The sequence below is a fragment of the Palaemon carinicauda genome, chromosome 30, assembly GCF_036898095.1.
Source record: "Palaemon carinicauda isolate YSFRI2023 chromosome 30, ASM3689809v2, whole genome shotgun sequence".
Taxonomy (NCBI): domain Eukaryota; kingdom Metazoa; phylum Arthropoda; class Malacostraca; order Decapoda; family Palaemonidae; genus Palaemon; species Palaemon carinicauda.
The window spans coordinates 46,502,330-46,525,966 of record NC_090754.1 but is presented as its reverse complement, the minus strand read 5'-3'; the positions used below and the strand labels follow the sequence as shown (position 1 = coordinate 46,525,966).

Sequence of the window (23,637 nt, the reverse complement as noted above, 5' to 3'; positions counted from 1 at the left end):
TAACTGAAACAACTTAAAATATAGAACAAAATAAAAACTTGAAAGATTCAAACACAACTAGGAAAACACAAAAATACTAACCTTGCATTCACCAATATGACTAGTGACAAAAAGATGATGAAAAATGGATCTCGTTCTTGGAAGTATATATCCCACAGAGCCATTGACGCATCCAAGCTACAAACGGCAGAGAATAAGCTCCTTAACTGAAAAAAAAAATAAATAACTTACAATAACCCTTTTAACACCCACCGCTATTTAGAACTTTCCGACCTTTAACCCCCAGGCGTTTTTTTTTTCAAGCACATTTTGCAATATATTTTTTTTAAATTGCACTAACAGCCTTAATTTTTGTCATAGAGAGGTCAGGTTGGTCTCATTATTTTGGAAAATGCCTGAAGTTTCTCATAAAGTTATCAAAAATATGCAAAATAAATTTAAATATCAGTTTTTTGCAAGTACGTACCGGTACGTCCATGGGGATAAAGGGATGAGTTTTGTGAAACGTACCAGTACGTCCATTGGGGGTAAAAGGATTAATAAAGAACCAATAAGCAAAAAAATGACAAATTCAAAGATAATTTGTATTTTTCCTAACCATACAAACCTTAGCTATTTACACAGGGGTTTACCTTTTAGCGCAGCTGAAATGGCGAGCCATTAGAATTTAACGAGGGTGTATTACCCCCGCGCTAGTTAGCGGGGGGGTAGGGGAGTGGTAGCTAGCTACCCCTCCCCCCTCACACACCGGTGAACTGCTTCACTTTCACTTAGAGGTAGGACTTGTCTTGGGGGACAGGGCTGGCGGGCAAATGTGTGTAAATAGCTAAGGTTTGTATGGTTAGGAAAAATACAAATTATCTTCGAATTTGTCATTTGTTCCGTAACCGAAATACAAACCACGCTATTTACACAGGGTGACTTACCCCTTAGGTAGGGTGGAAAGTCCCCAGCCATACTGGCTTTGGCTTTACCCGGGGACTCAGAATCCGAGTGAGTAGCACTCGATAAAAGGAGTCCCTGCACCTCACAAGTTCCTTGCTTCGCAAGGAACCATGTGGCCTACGTAAGCTTGTGTGTGAAGGAAGAAGTGTGACTCGTCCTAGGCAGTTGACCTGGAGTTCCAGAAGGAACTCTGGGTTAGGACGTTCCCAATACCACCTCGTCAGGGTATGGGGGACGCGACAGTATTGACTCAATACTCGGAACACAAGGAAGCATGGTTTACCAGCAGAGGTTCGAGGTTAGCTATGCAGAGACCAGGATGCTGCTTCCCCGTAGAGGGGATGATGAAGAAAGAAGTAAGGGCCAGACATACTTCTTTCGTTCATGCAGACTAAAACCTGATAACAATGCCCTCAACCTTTTTCTACCTGTCCAAAAAGGAGCCTGAGGTTAGACCAGCTGTTGTGTAGCCACCACAGAGCGATAGAAAACGTATCGAGACTCCTGTGGGTCACGCCCTGCAGGAAGCGGGCTGCGAAGGTCATTAGACGCTTCCAGACTCCAGCTTGTAGCACCTGCGTCACAGAGTAGTATTACTCGAAGGCGAGGGACGTTGCGATGTATCCAACATCGTGCTGTAGGGCGACGTGACGGGGGAGGGTCTGGAGACAGGTCGAGATGAATGTCCATGAGTCCGGGCTGAAGAGGTATACTGGTGACTCTCCAACATGTCCTCCTTGTGCTCCCAAATCGGCTGCAACTGAGGACAAACTGCAGCTGTTCCCAGCGCTAACCTCTCGATTCCTTTACTGGCAAGAAAGAGAAGGTCTTGGGACATCAGATACAGAATGGAGACTCGAAATCTTGAATGAATCGGACCGAAGGGCCGGGACCCCCAGATTCTGAGTCTAGCCAGCAACTCAGGAGCGAGCCTGAATGTTGCCTTCCCCTCTTCCTTAGAAAGGGGGGAGTCGTAAGAGACCAAGAAGATTGCTTACACACTGGCCGTGGCCAGAGTGAGCAGGAGACCCAAGGCGGAATACAATCCGAGGCCTGTCGTAAAGGGTCTTGAGAAGATCTCTTAAAGGACTAAAAGTCCGAGCCATGCTCCAAGTTGGAGGTCTTCCACCGACTAGGGCAGGGACGATCGTAGCTTCGCATGAGCGAGGATAGATCCAGCGGTCAGGAAAAAGTTATTCCTTTAAGCCTGAATGTCAGTGAAAGGCTGAGCGACAGGCTTCATTGCCGAGAGCGGAAAGGAGTTTCCTCCCGCCGAAAGGCAATAAGACCGTTATTGCTGGAGAAGAGGCCTCAAGGGAAGAGGTATATCTCCCACGGTACCAACCACCTTAGACTCTTCACTATGCCTGGGAGACCCCTGTGGATGACTATCGCAGATGATGCGACCTCCGTACCGCGACTGTAGCGGGTTGTCTCTTCTTGAGGAGGAGGCGTAGTGTCTCCAGGCATGAAGCCGAAGCGACGCCCCGGTTCGGGAGAGATGTTGCAGTGTGGTTGCTTGAGTAGTCTGCGCCGTGGGAGAAGCTCTCCCGGGAGTTCCGTCAGGGGAAGCAGAGGGTCCAGAAACCGTTCTGCGCATAGTCCCAGTGGAGCTCTCCCATTGAAAGGTTGACAGACAACCTGGTCTTGTTGAGACCCATTGTCCACAGACAAAAGGGAGGGAAGACGCAGGCGTCGAAGTTGTCCCACCATCACCGGAATGCATCTTGCCAGAGTCTCAGGGTCTGAGACTGGGGGGAAGAATAGCGGAAGCTTGAGGTTCCAAGCTGTCGCGATCAGGTCCCCCAGACCAGTACTTGCTGGTTACCCAAGGTCAAAGACCCCCAGGTACACTCTCTCTACGAGGCTCTGCTCGGATAGTCTGAGAGAACATTCCCCTGCCTGGAATGAGAGAGCCAATGGTGGTATTGAGAGAATCTCAATCATCCCGGTATCTCTACTGCAAGATGTGAAGGTGTGAAAATGCGTCCCCTGCTGGTAGAATACGCCAGAATCATGAAGTCGACGCGCACGGGGCGACTCGGCAGGAGCTGTAGGATCTGGAGAGGGGCCAGACTAAGGCCCCTAAGCCTGCCTGAATGAAGGAGAGGTATCCTTCAGGTCTTGACCATAGGCCTGGACCGGAACATGCCCCCCCCCTTTCCTTTGACGAATCCGAGAACAGCATCAAGAATGTGGGGAAAGGACGAGAATATCCACTACCATCAAGAGGCTCCATAGGTCAACACCCATTGCAGGTCTAATAGTTCCGCTGGTCCCATAGGGGCCAGGAAGTCCGGTTCAACATTGCCTGAAGCCACCGGAACTTGGATCGCCCCACATGGAACTTATCCTGAGGCGACCGTTCGGACTATAGACGGGTCAATGAGGAAAGGAGAACTAGGAAACGTTCCAAGGTAGGGCTGAAAGCTCTGCTTGACTGAGAACAGGTACTGAGACTCTCCTCAGTCTTGCCACAGTCAACCGAAAGGAAGGCTCGGAGGATGTGGTAACAGAATCTGGCGTCCCCAGGTGGTCACCCATCCAAGTACCGACGTTGCTTAACCTCGCTGGACGGACGAGAAGCGGGGTTTCCAACGTGGTAAGGCCGTTGACTCAATATCATGGCCAGATACTCCAGATGTTGAGGCAGAGGAAGAGAAGGCTCCAAGCAAAATACCATGAGCCCACACTCATGGTAAGCATCCGGAAGCTTGTCCCGGCGCTGAAGAAGGTCGAACCCGAGCCTACCGGAGTTGACCAGCCCTCCAAACAGCAGAGGAGGCGGGAGCCTGCACCTGGGCGGCCAAGAGGAAGGCAAGGAGAGTTCTCTGGGGAAACAAACCTGCTATGCCACGGCGGGATAGCCACACTGCATCATAAGCAGGAATACTTGCAGTCTAGGCTGAATTCGACGAGCACCCTGGAAGATGGATGGAATGGAAACTGAAAGTACCCGTCCTTCCGATCCAGGGTTTAAGGAGTCCTGTCGCCTCGTTACCAGTCTGGTCGATTCTGCTGGTCTACGCTGGCCGAAGTTTGTTCGACAAACTTGATCAGGGCTGAGAGGTCGACCAAGGACATCCCCTCTCAGATCCTTTCTTACAAGAAAGGATCGACTGAGGAGGCCGGGGGGTGAAGCCGTCGATGATCCTAAGGAAGACCTTCGCCTAAGGTATGGATCATTCTGCCCAACCGGGCAACTCTGCTGACGCTATGGCATAGAGGTTCAGAGACACTGAATTCGCTGACAGAGACGGCAGGCGCGATATCCTTGGCTGATCACAGAGATTGTGCGGGAATGGGCATCGGGAAGCTGTCATTCGGATGAGTAACCTTAAGCATCCTCCCAGAGAAAAACCTGCAATCCTAGAGTTCGTGAACTCCTTTTAGGACTATGCCCCCCCGGGGGAGTCTCCCGTGCCATCTGTTCCTGACAGGAGGAAACTGCAATTGGACACCTTGTCCCAGTTGTCGTAGCCGATAACTTAGGCCGACGTGATTAAAAGAAAAGGGCACTGGAGCCCTGCAGAGTCTGGAAGAAAGTGCCTTGGAGGAGTGAAAAACGGAAGTCGATTTCCTCCGCACAGCCGCTGTCTAAGTCTCTGTCCTTGGGAACAAACAAACTCTTCTCAAGGATGGAAGGGTGTCTGAGGTCGTCGACCTCCACAGATGAGACACCCGAAGGAAGCCCTCAGTCAGCGCATCCAGATGGTACAACATCGAGCTTGTCCGCAAGTTAGATACTTAACGACGAAAGGCCAAGGTGCCTCAGCTCGAGAGGAGGAAAGTACCCATGCTCTTCCTGTAGCTTCCTTGAACCCAACCTCGGGCCGTAACCGAGGAGGGAAAGAACCTGGTAAGCTCCCAGAGGAAGGGGTAAGCAGTCACCCCTTGTTCGATGGAGAAATCTCGAACGGAAAGCCCCCCCCGCCAAAAATCCTTCCAGGGAATGACGGGGAAGGGCTAACCAGGTTCAGGAAAGAGGAGTGTTGCTCAGATCTCCCTTAAGTTTCTCCTATTCTTGCAAGTGCCATGCTCTGCGTTTACGGGGTGAGGCCGTGTTCTGGAAATACGCTCCAGAACAACTCGCCAGGCTGGCCATGCTGCGAAAACCCCATTGGGAATCGTGGTCGCAATCGCCCTGGAGCTTGCGCGACGGTAATTCAAAGATTTTCGCGTGGGCGAACGTGGAAGCGCCCATGCGCGGTAACGCAAACGAAGGTGAGCGAAGGAGCGCAGAAGGAGGGCGAGCGTGGTAGGAAGGGCGAGCGATAACCCATAGACGAGCAATGGATACTGCAAGAAAAAAGCCGACGTTTGTGCGAAGAAACACTGTAGGTTCGCGCGACGGAACACCATCCGTCCGCGTGATGGAAAACCGTTGGTTCGCGCGTGGGCGAACATTGGAGAGCATGGGCGCGGACGCGCATGAGCGTAGACGTGCAGGCACGTGGGCGAATGGTCGCGCGGGCGCACAGGCAAGCGGTCGCGCGGACGCACAGGCGAGCGGTCGCGCGGGCGAGCGGTCGCGCGGGCGAGCGGTCGCGCGGGCGAGCGGTCGCGCGGGCGAGCGGTCGCGCGGGCGAGCGGTCGCGCGGGCGAGCGGTCGCGCGGGCGCGCGGGCGAGCGGTCGCGCGGGCGAGCGGTCGCGCGGGCGAGCGGTCGCGCGGGCGAGCGGTCGCGCGGGCGAGCGGTCGCGCGGGCGAGCGGTCGCGCGGGCGAGCGGTCGCGCGGTCGCGCGGTCGCGCGGGCGAGCGGTCGCGCGGGCGAGCGGTCGCGCGGGCGAGCGGTCGCGCGGGCGAGCGGTCGCGCGGGCGCGCAGGCGAGCGGTCGTGAGGGTGGGCAGGTGGATGAGCGCGAGTCCGAGGCGGCGAACGCAAGCGTTAGCGCGATGGCGAGGAAACGCGCTGCCGCGTGGGCGAGGAAGACCGCTGGCGATATGGGTCAACAAGCGATCGGTGGTGAGCTGGTGAGCGCTAACGCGCAGGTTGGCGATGGCGCATTGTGTTATGCCGACGCAATGGTCGAGCAGCATGCGCAGGTGAGCGATCGTGCGTTGGCGAGCAATATGCGAAGGTGAGCGATCGCGAGCAGCATGTGCAGGAGGGCGATCGCGCGATGGTGATCAGCATGCGCACAAGGGCGGTCGCGCGATGGCGAGCAGCCTCTGCAGGTGGGCGATCGCAAGATGGCTATCAGCATGCGCAGGGTCGCGCGATGGTGATCAGCATCCGCAGGTGTGCGGTCGCGCGATGGCGATCAGCATCCGCAGTTGAGGGTCGCGCGATGGTGATCAGCATGCGCAGGGTCGAGCGATGGTGATCAGCATCCGCAGGTGTGCGGTCGCGCGATGGCGATCAGCATCCGCAGTTGAGGGTCGCGCGATGGCGATCAGCATCCGCAGTTGAGGGTCGCGCGATGGCGATCAGCATCCGCAGTTGAGGGTCGCGCGATGGCGATCAGCATCCGCAGTTGAGGGTCGCGCGATGGCGATCAGCATCCGCAGTTGAGGGTCGCGCGATGGCGATCAGCATCCGCAGTTGGGGGTCGCGCGATGGCGATCAGCATGCGCAGGTGAGCTAGTAGCTGGCGAACCATGTTCCTTCAGAAGAGTTGGAGAACGTTGGCGTGCCGGCTGTAACACACGCGGGCGATCCGGAGATCGCCGAGAGACAGGTGATCGCTGGCGAGCAGGTGATCGCTGGCGAGCTGATGATCGCTGATGAGCAGAAGGCTACGCATGGAAGCCTGCGTAGAAGAAGAGTCCTTGACCCCGACCTGAACCGAAGTTCTAGATCGCGAGGGCGAACGTGGGCGCACAGGGCGCGTAACAGGAACCAACAGGAACAGCAGGGATGATCATCATGAAAGCGCTGACGAACAGGAGAGCGCTGATGAGCAGAAGAGCGCCTGTGCGTTAACACTGAGCAGGAGCAGGAGAGAACACAGCAGAAGGGCGCGCAGGGAAAACCTGACACGCAAGGGAAGAACCCCCGTGGGAGGCAACCCTTTGCCCCGAAGGGATCGTTGTCCGCCGGGAGACTGATGTCCGTCGGGAGACCGCTGTCCGTCGGGAAGACCGTTGTCCGTCGGGAACACCGTTGCCCATCGGAAGACGAGATCAGACTGCTGTCCATTTGCACCAAGGCGGAAGATCGAGAAAAAGGAGTTGTAGGCCGCAAACGAAGATTCAAAAAGGCGCCTCAAGCACCCTTATAGGGAGATGAGAGGCCCTTACGACGAGGCGGATGGTGGGCCTTACGGCGAGGGAGGCCAACAGCAACAGCAACCTCCGAAGAGGAGTCTCTATTAATGTACTCTCTCGCGAACGAAAGAGAAACACTTCGTAGAAGAGACAGGTCAGCAGTGACCTAAAAGGAGCAATCCTCCGAAGAGGAGCTCCTGCAGTTGCCCAGCCCCTTGAGCGAAACTGCAGGTGAGACCGCTCAACACCAAGAGAATAGTCGCACGAAGAAAAGGCAAGAGAACCCTCCATAAGGGGAAAAACTCAAGCCTGGACAGGAAAAACTTCCCTCGGAAGGAAAGTTACCCGCCCAAGGAGGCAAGCCTCCTGAGAGTTCTAAAATGAACTGGAGAGCTGTCCGTCGTCACGGGAGTACTTCCAGTAGAAGGAGACACGCCCCTGACGAAAACACAAGGGGGGAGGCAGCAACAGCCGAATCCCCAGGACTCAACAAGACAGCTCACACCGTTGCCATATTACAGAAACTAACTAGATCGGTAACTGTAAAAAAATAAAACAAAAAAACATTAGTACACATTCATTCCCCCGGGAAGGCTCCGAAGAGGAATCCCGAGGGAAAGGAAACAAGAATTACACAACAGGCACGTGCCCTAACAACCACTTACACTCACGGAAGGAGAGCTGTAACCAAAACAGAATTATAACAATTATAATTATGTAACTATGTAATTATGTAATTTAAAAATGAATGAACACTAAAGAAAGAACGAAAACCCCGAAAGGAATCGTTCTACAAAGCTGAAAAATCAACAAATACAATTAGATTCATAAACTAATTGAGACAAACGTACGGCGCAGCAACCCCCCCACACGGAAAGGAAGCTACAAAGGGCGTAGTAACACGTAGTAAAAGGGTGAACGACCTCAAGAGAGAGAGAGAGAGAGAGAGAGAGAGAGAGAAAGACATAAGTCAAACTCGATCGCCACCCAACGCCGTGGCGGCCAACTGCCGAGGAAACCACGTAGATAAGTACACTACACACAAATCTGAAAAGGAAACTTACTGATTTCTATACTCAAATATGTATACAAACATGAAAACATGTTTACATATATATTGAGTAAATGAAAAGTAAGCGATTAAGTAAAGACAAAACAAACAATGGCTGCCAAGAGAGGACCAAGACAGAGACGTCTGTCACAGTCCGAGCCAAAAGTGAAAGTGAAGCAGTTCACCGGTGTGTGAGGGGGGAGGGGTAGCTAGCTACCACTCCCCTACCCCCCCGCTAACTAGCGCGGGGGTAATACACCCTCGTTAAATTCTAATGGCTCGCCATTTCAGCTGCGCTAAAAGGTAAACCCCTGTGTAAATAGCGTGGTTTGTATTTCGGTTACGGAACAACTGTACATTATATCAAGGAGTTTAGGGATATGCACAGCTATATAACACCAAGGACACTGATACTATTCAGATGAAATATAAGCATGAGCATTCTTAAAGATATCTTTTAATCAAGTGCTCTGGAAAGTACAGTATAACAAGCAAACAAAACTAAAATCCACAAATTACCCATGACGTAGCATAAAGATCTGGTGTGATTTTACGTGAATCTAGGAATGTCGATAACTTTGGATCGTGATATAGCAATATCAGGCGTAGTAAGTGGTACACTGACCCTCCAAGGCCGGATTCCCTGTTTAAAAGAAGAGATACCCGAGTAAAATAATGTGGTTCTTTCAGAATCATTACTGGAATTTATATTGACTAGTCACTGAGCTAAACATGGTACAACATTTCACAAACTTTACGTGGAAAATCAATAAAAATTGGACAATAATTAAATATGTTATTTTTATTAGTAAAATAAATTTTTGAATATACTTACCCGATAATCATGTAGCTGTCAACTCCGTTGCCCGACAGAATTCTATGGAGGGATACGCCAGCTATCACAATTCTAGAAGGGGGTGTACTTACCAGCGCCACCTGTGGCCAGGTACTATAGTACTTCTTGTTGACACCTCCTCAATTTTTCCTCGGTCCACTGGTTCTCTATGGGGAGGAAGGGAGGGTCGATTAAATCATGATTATCGGGTAAGTATATTCAAAAATTTATTTTACTAATAAAAATAACATTTTTCAATATTAAACTTACCCGATAATCATGTAGCTGATTCACACCCAGGGGGGTGGGTGAAAACCAGTGTACAAGATTAAAGGATAGCTAAGTATCCCATATTTCATATAACAGTTATCTCAAATAACAATGAAATAATAAGTACCTGGTAAGGAAGTCGAATTGAACCGTTACTCTGCCTCTTTTTTAAGTTCGTCTTCCTTACTGAGCGCAGCGTTCCTCTTGGAGGCTGAATCAACCCAAAGGTGCTAAAGTATATAGGGTTGCAACCCCTACTAAAGGACCTCTACAAAACCTCTAACCCAGGCGCTTCTCAAGAATGAATAGACCACCCGCCAAATCAAAAGGATGCGGAAGGCTTCTTAGCCTACCGTAACAACCATAAAAACAACAATAAAAGCATTCAAGAGAAAGGTTAAAAAAAAGGTTATGGGATTAAGGGAATGTAGTGGCTGAGCCCTCACCTACTACTGCACTCGCTGCTACGAATGGTCCCAGGGTGTAGCAGTTCTCGTAAAGAGACTGGACATCTTTAAGATAAAATGATGCAAACACTGACTTGCTCCTCCAATAGGTTGCATCCATTATGCTATGCAGAGAACGGTTTTTATTAAAGGCCATCGAAGTAGCTACGGCTCTTACTTCGTGGGTCCTTACCTTCAGCAATGCAAGGTCTTCCTCCTTTAAGTGAGAATGGGCTTCTCTAATCAGAAGCCTTATATAATACGAAACCCCGTTCTTGGACATGGGCCTCGAAGGTTTCTTGATGGCACACCATAAGGCTTCTGACTGTCCTCGAATAGGTTTAGACCTCTTAAGATAATACTTGAGAGCTCTGACAGGGCAAAGAACTCTCTCTAGTTCGTTACCTACCATGTTGGAGAGGCTAGGTATTTCAAACGATCTAGGCCAAGGACGTGAAGGAAGTTCGTTCTTTGCTAGGAATCCGAGCTGAAAAGAACATGTTGCAGATTCGGTCGTGAAACCAATGTTCTTGCTGAAGGCATGAACCTCACTGACTCTCTTAGCTGTTGCAAGGCAGACGAGAAAAAGAGTCTTGAGGGTAAGGTCCTTGAAGGAAGCTGACTGGAGAGGTTCGAACCTAGGTGACATAAGGAACCTTGAGACTACGTCTAGGTTCCAGCCTGGAGTGGATAGACGACGCTCTTTAGACGTCTCAAAAGACTTAAGGATGTCTTGAAGGTCCTTGTTGGAAGAAAGGTCCAAACCTCTGTGGCGGAGAACTGAAGCCAACATACTCCTATACCCTTTAATCGTAGGGGCTGAAAGGGATCTCTCATTCCTAAGATGTAGAAGGAAGTCAGCTATTTGGGTCACAGAGGTATTGGTAGAGGATATTGAATTGGCTCTACACCAGCTCCGGAAGACTTCCCACTTAGATTGGTAGACTCTACGAGTGGAAACCCTTCTTGCTCTGGCAATCGCACTGGCTGCCTCCTTCGAAAAGCCTCTAGCTCTAGCGAATCTTTCGACAGTCTGAAGGCAGTCAGCCGAAGAGCGTGGAGGTTTGGGTGCAACCTGTCTACGTGAGGTTGACGTAGAAGGTCCACTCTTAGAGGTAGAGTCCTGGGGATGTCGACTAGCCATTGAAGTACCTCTGTGAACCATTCTCTTGCAGGCCAAAGGGGAGCAACCAGCGTCAGCCGTGTCCCTTCGTGCGAGATGAATTTCTGCAGAACTTTGTTTATTATCTTGAACGGTGGGAATGCGTAAAGGTCGAGATGGGACCAGTTCAGTAGAAAAGCATCCACATGAACTGCTGCAGGGTCTGGAACAGGGGAACAGTACAGCGGAAGTCTCTTGGTTATGGAGGTGGCAAACAGATCTATGGTAGGTTGACCCCACAAGGTCCAAAGTCTGTTGCACACACTCTTGTGGAGGGTCCATTCCGTGGGAATGACCTGATTCCTTCTGCTTAGGCGATCTGCTGAGACGTTCATATTGCCCTGAATGAACCTCGTGACCAGAGTGAGGTTTAGACCTCTTGACCAAATGAGGAGGTCCCTTGCGATCTCGTATAGGCTCCTCGAATGGGTCCCTCCTTGCTTGGAGATGTAAGCCAAGGCTGTGGTGTTGTCTGAGTTCACCTCCACCACTTTGCCTAGCAGGAGGGACTTGAAGTTCAGCAGGGCTAAATGAACTGCTAGTAGCTCCTTGCAGTTGATGTGGAGCATTCCCTGTTCCTCGTTCCACGTTCCCGAGCATTCCCGTCCGTTCAAGGTCGCACCCCAGCCCGAGTCCGATGCATCTGAGAAGAGATGAAGATTGGGGGTCTGAATAGCCAACGATAGGCCCTCCCTGAGAAGGAGATTGTTCTTCCACCACAGGAGAGTGGTCTTCATCTCTTGGGTGATTGGGATAGAGACTGCTTCGAGAGTCAAACCCTTGTCCCAATGAGCTGCAAGATGGAATTGAAGAGGGCGGAGGTGGAGTCTCCCTAGTTCGACGAACAGGGCCAGTGATGAAAGGGTCCCTGTGAGACTCATCCACTGTCTCACCGAGCAACTGCTCCTCTTCAGCATGCTCATGATGCACTCTAGGGCTTGGCTTATCCTGGGGGCCGATGGAAAAGCCCGAAAATCCTGACTCCGAATCTCCATTCCCAGGTACACAATGGATTGGGAGGGAATGAGCTGAGACTTTTCTATGTTGACTAACAGACCCAATTCTCTGATTAAGTCCAAAGTCCAGTTGAGATTCTCCAGACAGCGACGACTCGTGGAGGCTCTCAACAGCCAGTCGTCTAAGTAGAGGGAGGCTCTGATGTCCGATAAGTGGAGGAATTTTGCTATATTCCTCATCAGATGAGTGAACACCATAGGAGCTGTGCTTAGGCCAAAACACAGGGCTTGGAATTGGTAGACAACCTTTCCAAAAACGAATCTCAGGAAAGGTTGGGAGTCTGGATGAATAGGAACGTGAAAGTAGGCATCTTTCAAGTCCAACGAGACCATCCAGTCCTCCTGCCTGACCACTGCTAGGACCGACTTCGTCGTCTCCATCGTGAACGTCTGCTTGGTGACATACGCGTTGAGCGCGCTGACGTCCAGCACCGGTCTCCAACCTCCTGTCTTCTTGGCCACTAGAAAGAGACGGTTGTAGAAGCCCGGGGATTGATGGTCCCGGACTATAACCACTGCCTTCTTCTGCACAAGTAGCGACACCTCCTGGTGCAATGCTAGCCTCTTGTCCTCTTCTTTGTAGTTGGGAGAGAGGTTGATGGGAGATGTGGTCAGAGGTGGTTTGAGGCAGAATGGAATCCTGTAACCGTCCCTCAGCCAACTGACAGACTGGGCGTCTGCACCTCTCTTTTCCCAGGCTTGCCAGAAGATCTTGAGTCTGGCTCCTACTGCTGTCTGGAGATGCGGAGAGTCAGTTTTTTCCTTTAGAGGTCTTGGAGCCTTTCCTAGACTTGCTCCTGGAAGAGTCTGGACGGGAGCTTCCTCGGCTGGGGGCTCTACCACGAAAGGGCAGTATGAACCTCGTAGCAGGGGTATCAGCCACTGGGGAGCGATAAGTCTTGGGGACTGAGGTAGCAACCTTAGACTTACGAGCCGATGAGGCTACAAGATCGTGTGTGTCCTTTTGTATCAGGGCAGCAGACAAGTCCTTAACCAGCTCTTCGGGGAAGAGGAACTTCGAGAGCGGAGCAAAAAGGAGTTGTGACCTTTGACAAGGTGTAATGCTGGAGGAAAGGAAGGTACACAGCTGTTCCCTTTTCTTCAGAACCCCTGATACAAACATCGACGCAAGCTCACCAGATCCATCCCTAATGGCCTTATCCATGCAGGACATTAATAGCATGGCAGAATCCTTGTCCGCAGGGGAGGTCTTCTTGCTGAGGGCCCCCAGGCACCAGTCTAGAAAGTTGAACATCTCAAATGCTCTAAATACTCCCTTCAGGAAGTGATCAAGGTCTGAGAAGGTCCAGCAAACCTTAGAGCGCCTCATTGCAGTTCTCCGAGGCGAGTCTACCAGACTTGAGAAGTCAGCCTGGGCAGAGGCAGGTACTCCCAAGCCTGGTGCTTCTCCTGTGGCATACCAAACGCTCGCTTTCGAAGTGAGCTTAGTCGGAGGAAACATGAAAGAAGTTTTGCCAAGGTGTTGCTTAGTCTGCAGCCACTCCCCTAAGATCCTTAACGCTCTCTTAGAGGACCTTGCTAGGACTAGCTTAGTATAGGTGGACTTAGCTTGCTGTATGCCCAGCGAAAACTCAGATGGCGGAGAGCGGGGAATAGCAGAGACAAAGTGGTCTGGGTAAACCTCCCTAAGCAGAGCCAAGACCTTACGAAAGTCAATAGACTGTGGAGAAGGCTTGGATTCATCCACGTCTGACGAGGGATCCAGGTGTGCCGCCTCATCATCAGAAGCCTCATCACCAGAGTGTAGCGAAGAGATCGGACAAGAATGCTGAACAGCAGAGTCAGAACGAGTAGGAACAATATTAGTGGTTTCCTCTTCAAGTATCTGTTGAGGGAAAACCTGAGGCTCAGACTGCAAAGGCTGAACAAAAGACGAAGCAGAAGGAAGGCGCATGGGTGGAGGAGGCTGACTCCTAGCATGAGTGGTTGAACCCAAGGGTTGCGCTTGCTGAGCGATTGGCGGAAGCGGAGTAGCAAGTTCCTGTTCCTGTGGTGTGAGCGGAGCGCGATGAGGTAGAGGCTGCGCAGAACAAGGTAAATGTCTCGCAAGCTGAGGCTCCTGAGGCGCAAGGCTAAGGTGTTGTGGTGCTTGCCTTGTGGAGGGTTGAGCTCGCTGCAGCGAGAGCTGAGGAGACTGACTCATGGACGGGAGAGGTTGTTGTACCTCAACCGAGTGTTGCATCACTGGTGGAGCAGCAAGTGGAGGCGGAGGAAGAGAGGTATAATCCTCCTGATCCCATTGTAAAGGTTGCCTTAAGGAAGGCGGAGGCTGAACACCACTGGGAACAGCAAACTCAGAACGTGGCTCAACATCGTACGCCTGGCAGGTGGTACTGCGATCAGGCGGAGCGAGCGCAGGCGGAGCGAGCGCAGGCGGAGGGAGTGCAGGCGGAGGTGGAGGCGCAACACTCTCAGCCCGACACTCACGCATCAAGTCCGAAAGCTGTGCTTGCATGGACTGTAGTAGAGTCCACTTGGGGTCGGCAGAAACTACAGTAGGCTGAGGTAAAGCCTTAACAGTCGAGCTCTGTTGTGGCAGAACCTTACTCCTCTTGGGCGGAGTGCAGTCGACTGATGACTGCGGCGAGTCAGAGCTGAGCCAATGACTGCAGCCTGGCTGAGCACTCGCGGACTGGACTCTGCGTTTAAGTGGTCTCGAGACCTGAGTCCAACGTTTCTTCCCTGACAGTTGATCAGCGGACGAGAAAAAGACGGGCTCAATCGTCTGCAGGTGGGAGTGACGGTCTTTGGAAGACACGCCCGCAACCACCGAGGATACTTCTGTGCGCCGAACAAGGCCTGCCGAACCCTTATGCCCTTCGACATTGCTTCTCCCCTGGGCTTGGGAGCTTGCAAGAGGTCCCGGACTGGGAGGACGACTGGCTCGCACAGAAGTATCCTCACGCACCACACTGACACTGACACTAGCACTTGGCACTGCACTGACACTAGCACTCGTCACAGCACTGGCACTAATTCCACCCACTGCACTCTTGACCTTAAGTTCCTTGACTTCGGCCATAAGAGACTTATGATCACTTACCACTGACTCTACTTTATCGCCTAAGGCCTGAATAGCACGCAAAACAACAGACATATCAGGCGGAGGGCAAATAGTAGGTTCGGGGGTAGCCACTACAGGGGTAGGAAAAGGTAGGGGATCATGAGGTGAGGAAAAAAGCGAAGAGTGAGAAGAACTCCTCCTAACTCTACCTCTCTCTAACTTAGTTGAATATTTCAAAAGACGGACAAATTCAAGTTCCGAAAGTCCGGCGCATTCCTCACATCGATTTTCTAACTGACAGGGCCTGTCCCTACAGTCAGAACAAGCGGTGTGAGGATCTACCGAGGCCTTCGGAATACGCCTATTACAAGACCTACATCGTCTATGGGAGGGGGCTTGCGAAATGTCAGACATCTTGAATCCAAAGAGTTAGCCAAGGGGGGTTCCAAAATCAAGCAAAAGATCGTTAACCGTTAATCAGGACTATATAAAAGCTATCTAGCTAATATAAGAAGGTTTCCAGTAAAGCGACAGCCGAAATCTGAGAGAATACTTCACCAATTAGCCGTGAAAATACTCGAAGATCATAAGCGTATCCCAGAACGTCTTGCCGGAAGCACGACAGAGGAAAAATTGAGGAGGTGTCAACAAGAAGTACTATAGTACCTGGCCACAGGTGGCGCTGGTAAGTACACCCCCTTCTAGAATTGTGATAGCTGGCGTATCCCTCCATAGAATTCTGTCGGGCAACGGAGTTGACAGCTACATGATTATCGGGTAAGTTTAATATTGAAAAATTTGTATTTCAAGTCTAAACTAAAACAAATTAATAAAATACAAACAACTGTTTTACTGACACCTTCATCTTTGAAAGTTCAGAAAATAATGTTTAGAATTAAAGTGCACAAGGCAGAGGAGATTTACATTGGATTTATGTGGACTGGACTATACAACCCTGTGAGGGGACCTGGATGGCCATTCAGCACCCATGTCAAACTGTGGGAAAACCCTACAGATATGCTATGAATTAAAAATTAAAGAAGTAAGACAGCAAGAAGAAAGAAAGGAAGCAGCAACAGACAAAAAGTAGAATATAAACTAAGTGCATCCCTTGCTAAACATCATCCTACCTACTATATACCAAAACAACACAACTGGTTATGTGATGCAGTACTTTCAAAAGATCATATCACCTTGAGCTGTCATAATCTAATGAGTTCAAAAACCCTTCCTCCATGCTTCTTTCAAAAACAAATAACATATCCAAGAGAATACCAATAAGGGATTCCAATTAAAAATTTATGCAGTCCCAAAACCAGCTAAGATCTCTCCAAAAATCTCCTATAAGCCCGATCTATTCGTAGAGTCCCTCTGATGACTACTAACTCAACCCGAAGTCATAATGACATAGTTAAAGGGTGTCCCAGAAGTTACCAAATTTTTTACGTAATTTTTTTACATCATATAATTTATGCCAATATTGTTAAAGATGCCTTCAATTCTTCTTCTATTAACATCCCTTTTTCCCATTTGTTTGGGGGTAAGCACAGTTGCATTGTCTTGAAGGACTTTGCTTTAGCTTTGGGGTAGACCATAGTCCCGATCAACTGCCCTGATTGACATCACTTAGACCCTGGTAGCATATGTTCATATGAATCCTAAACAATCTAAGTTTTTATGCAATACTAAATATTTCACATACCATATCAACGTTGCATTTAATCAGTCTAAGGAAACTCAATTTACATAAATACAGTATAATATTCTTAGTAAATGTAAAGATGTGAAATAATGTTACCTAATAAAGTAAGAACTCTTCAAATAGAAAAGCACACAACCTGAGGTTCAACAAATGTGCCAAACACAAACAATATATAAGCCTGATGCTTTCTAAATGTGTAATACATATCACAGCACCAATACGATGACAAAATGACATCCAACGGACTGAAATATGGCTGCTCCAAGAGAGTAATGGTATCCACTTACCAGGTTTGTTCTTAGGAAAAGATTGAGGTGGCTACAAATACCAATACAATGCAGTACAATATTGTATTCTACAATAACTGAAGCCATTAAGTCTATCATTTGTTGAAAAAAGACAATGACACGGCTAACAACCAGAAATAAGTTTAATATCTAAATATACAAATAAAATTATAGGGATCAACACTACAACATAGTAGTTTATTGCAATAAAGATGCATTTACAACTAAGAGACATCTACTTAATAAACAGGCCTGTATCTGTTAAACCTAGCTCTCTAATGTGATATATTTCATTACCATTCATCATAAACTAAGGAGAATTATGCTAATACAGTAAATTTTGGTACATAGATTGTTGGTACAGTATAAGAATGAAGTCCAGTATATGACTACTTGCACCATAGTACTGCATCTTAGAATGACCAAGTGTTTCCTTACCTAGGTATATATTTTTCGAGTATTTCTTCAAAGCAAATATAAATGTGATCCCTGGCCATTTTTGCCGCCAACAATGGTAACACAATGTCCGCCCACAACAGGGTAGAGTCATATTTAAGGTGCCTTGTTTTGCAGTAATGAGTGAATATGGATTCAATGTCACTGACAACGGACACTTTATCTTCTTCTTCATTACCAATTTTATCTGAAATCAAAAGTTTACATTTAGTGTAACATACGAAGTCAACGCCTATTTTATATCATTTACTTAAAATCAAAAGTTCACATATGGAGCAGCATACAAAGTCAAAAAATATTACAGTAATATTGTTACACTACTGTATTACATAGTTTTCATTCAACCAACCATAAATTCCTAAAATTGCCTAAAAAAACCTAAGGAAAAAAAGTCTTACCGACAAGAGCTTTGCTGTCAGCTCTTATGAGCCCTTGTTCTTGTAAATCAAAGATTTCATCAAACTGAGTAAAATTACTGAGTTTACTCTTTCCTCCTAGGCAAGTATACCAAATCTGGAGAGAGGAAAACAATTTTTTTTTGTTAATGATGCGCAGGATACATAATGATATACAATACAGTACCTTAAATATGACCAATGGACAATTCAAAGTACCTGTAGAAAACATGAATCAATGAAGAAATGGCTATGACACTAGTTAAAGAGAGAGAGAGAGAGAGAAAGAGAGAGAGAGAGAGAGAGAGAGAGAGAGAGAGAGAGAGAGAGAGAGAGAGAGATATGACAATTAGTTTCACATAAGCAGAGCAAAGAAGACAATTAGTTTCACATAATCAGAACAAAGATTACCTCAACGACCATTCTTAGTTGGCTACAAAAAATTTAATTTTAATAAAAATTATATTTTGATTATAAAATAAATTTTTGAATATACTTACCCGGTGAATATATAATAGTTGACGTCTCCGACGGCTCGACAGATTCCAAAAACTCGCGAGCGATCGCCATGAAGGTTGCGGGTGTGCCCACCAGCGCCGACTATCGGCCAGATACCGCATATACATGTAAACAGCCTCAGTTCTTCTCATTCCGCTGGGTCTCTATCGGGGAGGAAGGGAGGGCCTATAATTTATATATTCACCGGGTAAGTATATTCAAAAATTTATTCTATAATCAAAATATCATTTTTAAATATTAAACTTAGCCGGTGAATATATAATAGCTGATTCACACCCATGGTGGTGGGTAGAGACCAGTATTAATACAATATAGGCGTATATGCTTAGAGTTTTTGACAGTTATATCATAACAAAACCCAAATAAATATAGGTACCTGGTAAGGAAGCTGACTCTGACGATTACTCTGCCTTGTTAGTCCGCTTTCCTCACGAAGCCCAGCCATCCTCTTAGGATGCTGAAAGACTCCCAGGAGCTGAAGTATCCAGGGCGACAACCCATACAACAGGACCTCATCAAAACCCTTAATCTGGGCGCTCTCAAGAAATGACATTTGACCACCCGCCAAATCAAAAAGGATACGAAAGGCTTCTTAGCCTTCCGTACAACCCAATTAAAAACATTTCAAGAGAAGATTAAAAGGATATTGGAATTAAGGTAATGTAGTGGTAGAACCCTTACCCACTACTGCACTCGCTGCAACGAATGGACCCAGTGTGTAGCAGTCCTCATAAAGAGTCTGGACGTCTTTTAAGTAAAATGAAGCGAACACCGACTTGCTCCTCCAAAAGGTCGCGTCCATAATACTTCGTAGAGATCTGTTTTGCTTAAAGGCCACGGAAGTTGCTATAGCTCTTACTTCGTGCGTCTTGACCTTAAGCAAGCAACGATCTTTTTCACTCAAATGAGAATGAGCCTCTCGGATTAAAAATCTAATAAAATACGATAAAGCATTTTTAGACATAGGCAATGATGGCTTCTTAACTGAGCACCACAAGGCCTCAGATCCACCTCGTAAGGATTTTGTACGAGCTAAATAAAACTTAAGAGCTCTGACTGGACACAGTGCTCTTTCAAGCTCGTTGCCTACGATCTCTGACAGGCAAGGTATATCAAAAGACTTAGGCCAAGGACGAGAAGGCAGTTCATTTTTGGCCAAGAAACCAAGCTGAAGTGAACATGTGGCTTTACCTGTAGAAAAGCCGATGTTCCTACTGAAGGCATGGATCTCACTGACCCTTTTAGCCGAAGCCAAGCACACTAAGAAAAGCGTCTTGAGGGTGAGATCCTTCAGGGAGGCTGAATGTAATGGCTCAAACCTGTCGGACATTAGGAACCTTAGGACCACGTCTAAGTTCCATCCAGGAGTTGCCATACGACGCTCCTTAGAGGTCTCGAAGGACTTAAGGAGATCTTGGAGATCTTTATTATTGGACAGATCTAAGCCTCTATGTCTGAACGCAGACGCCAACATGCTCCTGTAGCCCTTAATAGAGGGCACTGAGAGGGAGCAAACATTTCTCAGATGTAGGAGAAAGTCTGCAATTTGGGCTACAGAGGTACTGGAAGAGGAAATGGATGATGACTCGCACCAGTCTCTAAAGACTTCCCACTTCGACTGGTAGACCTTGATGGTAGATGCTCTCCTAGCTCTCGCAATCGCTCTGGCTGCCTCCTTCGAAAATCCTCGAGCTCTTGAGAGTCTTTCGATAGTCTGAAGGCAGTCAGACGAAGCGCGGGGAGGCTTTGATGAAGACTCCTTACGTGGGGCTGCCGTAAGAGATCCATCCTTAAAGGTAGACTCCCTGGAACGTCTACCAGCCATTGAAGTACCTCTGTGAACCACTCTCTCGCGGGCCAGAGTGGAGCAACCAATGTCAACCTGGTCCCTTCGTGAGAGGTGAACTTCTGCAGCACCTTGTCTAGGATCTTGAAAGGTGGAAAGGCATAAACGTCCAGGTGAGACCAGTCCAGCAGGAAAGCGTCTATGTGGGCTGCCTCTGGATCTGGAACTGGAAAGCAGTAAGTCGAGAGCCTCTTTGTCAGAGAGAGTCGCAAAAGGATCTATGGTGGGTTGACCCCATGTCATCCATAGCTTCTCGCACACAGTCTTATGCAACGTCCACTCCATGGAGATGACTTGTCCTCTTCTGCTGAGGCCGTCCGCCAAGACATTCATTTTCCTTGCACAAATCTCGCCAAAGGAGAGATGTTACATGCCTTAAATGGAGTTCCTTCTGATCCGTGGATCAAAGACCCGAGCCTTCCAGACTGTCCAGTGGAGCTCCCTAACCCAAATCCGATGCATCTGAAAACAACACATGGTTACTTTCTCGAAGTCTGATGTTGCTGTCCCACCAAGTCAGACATGTCTAGACTGAGTTGGAGATTGGGAAAGAGATACTCACTAAGCCCTTCTCCTTGTTCCAATGGTTTAGGTGAAATTGGAAAGGGCATAGGTTGAGTCTCCCCAGAGAGATAAACTACTCCAGCGATGAAAGAGTTCCCACGAGGCTAGTTCAAACTCTTACAGAGCAACTGTTTTTCTCTTGCAAGTGAAGGACTTTTAACAGAGCTTGTTCCATTCTTGCGGGAGACGAAAAGGCCCGAAAAATCAGACACTGTATCTCCATTCCCAAATAAAGAATAGTCTGGGATGGGGTACTGTAAGTTACGACTTCTCTACGTTCACTATGAGACCTAGCTCCTTGGTTAGGTCTAATGTCCATTAGAGGCTCTCCAGACAGCGATATAATGACGACGCCCTGATTAGCCAGTCGTCAAAATAAAGGGAGGCTCTGAATCCTCAAAAAATGTAGAAAGCTTACTACATTTTGCAAGGGCCTTGTAAAAACAAGAGGAGCAGGAATGAGGTCGGAGTACAGTGCTTGACATTGGTACATTACTTTCCCGTCCACAAACCTCAGATGTAGTTGAAAGTTTGGATGAATTGGGATGTGGAAGTATGCATCCTGAAGGTCGAGAGAGACCATCCAGTCGCCTTCCCTTAATGCTGCCAAGACAGATTTGGTAGTCTTCATCGTGAAGTTTGTCTTGACAATGAACACATTGAGCGCACTTACATCTTAAGTACTCCTGCAGTGAACGTGGCTGCCAGATCATTGGAGCCATCCCTGATAGCCTTGTTCCTGCAGAGAACGTGGCTGTCAGATCATTGGAGCCATCCCTGATAGCCTTGTTCATGCATGACATAATTGTACAGCAAAACTTCAAACGCTCGAAAAACTCCTAACAGGAGATGGTCTAGCTCTGAAGCCGACCATAAAATCTTGGAGCGTCTCATGGCCAGGCGACGGGGAGAGTCTATGAGGCTTGAGAAGTCTCCCTGGGCAGAGGCAGGAACTCCCAAGCCGAGAACTTCTCCCGTGTCATACCAGACGCTCGCTCTATAAGCCAGTTTAAAAGGAGGGAAAGCAAAGGCTGTCTCCCCCAAACTCCTCCTGGTGATCAACCAGTCGCCTAGCAAACGCAAAGCTCTCTTAGAAGAGCGAGAGAGCACTAGCTTAGAAAACAACGGCTTCGAAGTAGCTAGGCCTAGTGTAAACTCTGACGAAGGCGAACGAGGAGCAGCAGTTACAAAATGGTCCGGACAAAGATCCTTAAAAATCAGCATGATTTTTTTAAAGTCCATAGAGGGCTGAGCCGCTTTAGGCTCCTCTCCGTCTGACAAAGTCCCCAAAGGAATATCAGTAGGAGGGGGATCAGCAACTTCCTCATCTGAAGGAACCTCGTCCGACAATTGCCGAGTCTCATGAAAAGGAGAGACCTGCCGCGGTGGCAATGCTTGACAAGCAAAGTCCACACGCAAAGGAGCAGCAGTAGCAGTCAAGGAAGCGACGTCATGTCGCTGCTGAAAGGACTGACCAGCAACAACAACAGGAGTTGATGGACGCTCGACGTCAAGTCGAGACTGCCTTGACTGCCTAGACTGAGCAGTCAAAACAACCCTTGACTGCGGTGCTTGACGCTCAACGTCAAAACAAGGCAACTGAGCTGGTTGGCGAACGTCCTGAACGTCAACACGAGACTACGGCAGCGGCTGAACGTCAACACGAGGCTGCGGCAGCGGCTGAAAGTCAACACGGGACTGCAGCGAGTGAGGATCCAAGTCACGTGACTGACGTGACAAACTACCGACATCACGTTTCATAACGTCAAAAGGACGAGTAAATGCTCATTTGGGCGGCTGACGGCCAGAGTCTCGTTTAGCGTAACGGCGACTCGAAAGCGAAGGTTCATCGTGAACCTGCTCAACGTCATACTTCTCCATAAGGGAGGCAAGCTTAGTCTGCATGTCCTGCAGGACAACCCATTTAGGATCAACGGGAGTCGGAACGGGCCGAGACGACGGTAACGTCTGCGTTGGCAAAACAATGCCTTTACCGCAACCCTCGGACCCCGTGTTACGCTTGCGTTTAATAGGCGAACCGTCTTACGACGACTGCAAAGGGTCAGAGCTGTCCCCATGGCTACAGCCAGGACGCTGGACCTGTCCTGAAGGGACTGACTTCCGCTTTAAGGGTCTAGAAACTTTGCTCCAAGGTTTCTTTTGCGAGAAGCCTTCGGATGACGAGGAGAAAACAGCCTCGCTCGTCTTATGGTAGGGGCGATCTTGACGAGACACGCCCAATACCACAGAGGGAACGTCTGTTCGTTGGTTAAAGCCTCTCGTCCCCTTAAGTCCTACGACATTACTTCTCCCTGGTGCAGGGGAGCCTGAAAGAGGTCTCGGACTAGGTGAACGACAAGCACGAACAGACGAACCCTCGGTCGCAACACTAAAAACACTTTGCGCACTTATCACTTTATCACTACGATTTTCTGTTTTTTGCACTTACTTCACTGATATCGTATTTTTCAATAATTTCACATTAGGCATGAATAAAACTGATTTTCTACCTGAAGCACGCAATTCTCCCTTACATCAAAAGGTTATAATTGCAAAATGAGTCATATAATGTAAGCACATTAGTACATGCAAAAATCAGTAAACATATATATCGAATAAAACGGAAATATATAAAGTTAAAAAGGATCAGTGACTGGGGAGGAGACTAAACACTAGTTCATTAAAGACTACGTTTTCAATCTCTCACCGTACAGTGCCTTGGGACGAGAATAAAAACTAAAAACATTTTTATCCTTTCTCCCCGTACAGAGACTTGGGACGAGAGTAAAAAAACTGAATCGAGAACAACGTTACTCGCTCCCAAACTCCTTACTTGGGACGAGAATAAAGATCGGATCGTTCTCTCTTCCCCTCTCTCTCTCCGTCTCTCTCTCTCTCTCTCTCTTGTCA

The 23,637-nt window shown here is 48.5% G+C and overlaps 1 protein-coding gene across 1 annotated transcript in view; it reads right to left on the bottom strand.

The window, feature by feature from the left end:
• TBC1D23 (TBC1 domain family member 23) overlaps positions 1-23,637 on the bottom strand; it is an 89,035-nt gene that overhangs the window by 47,629 nt on the left and 17,769 nt on the right. The window contains exons 3-6 of the mRNA XM_068353738.1: positions 17,802-17,916; positions 17,386-17,590; positions 8,724-8,847; positions 82-206 (exon numbers count right to left, since the gene is read on the bottom strand). Of these exons, the coding sequence (XP_068209839.1) occupies positions 82-206; positions 8,724-8,847; positions 17,386-17,590; positions 17,802-17,916 (569 nt within the window). The remainder of the gene's footprint in view (positions 1-81; positions 207-8,723; positions 8,848-17,385; positions 17,591-17,801; positions 17,917-23,637) is intronic.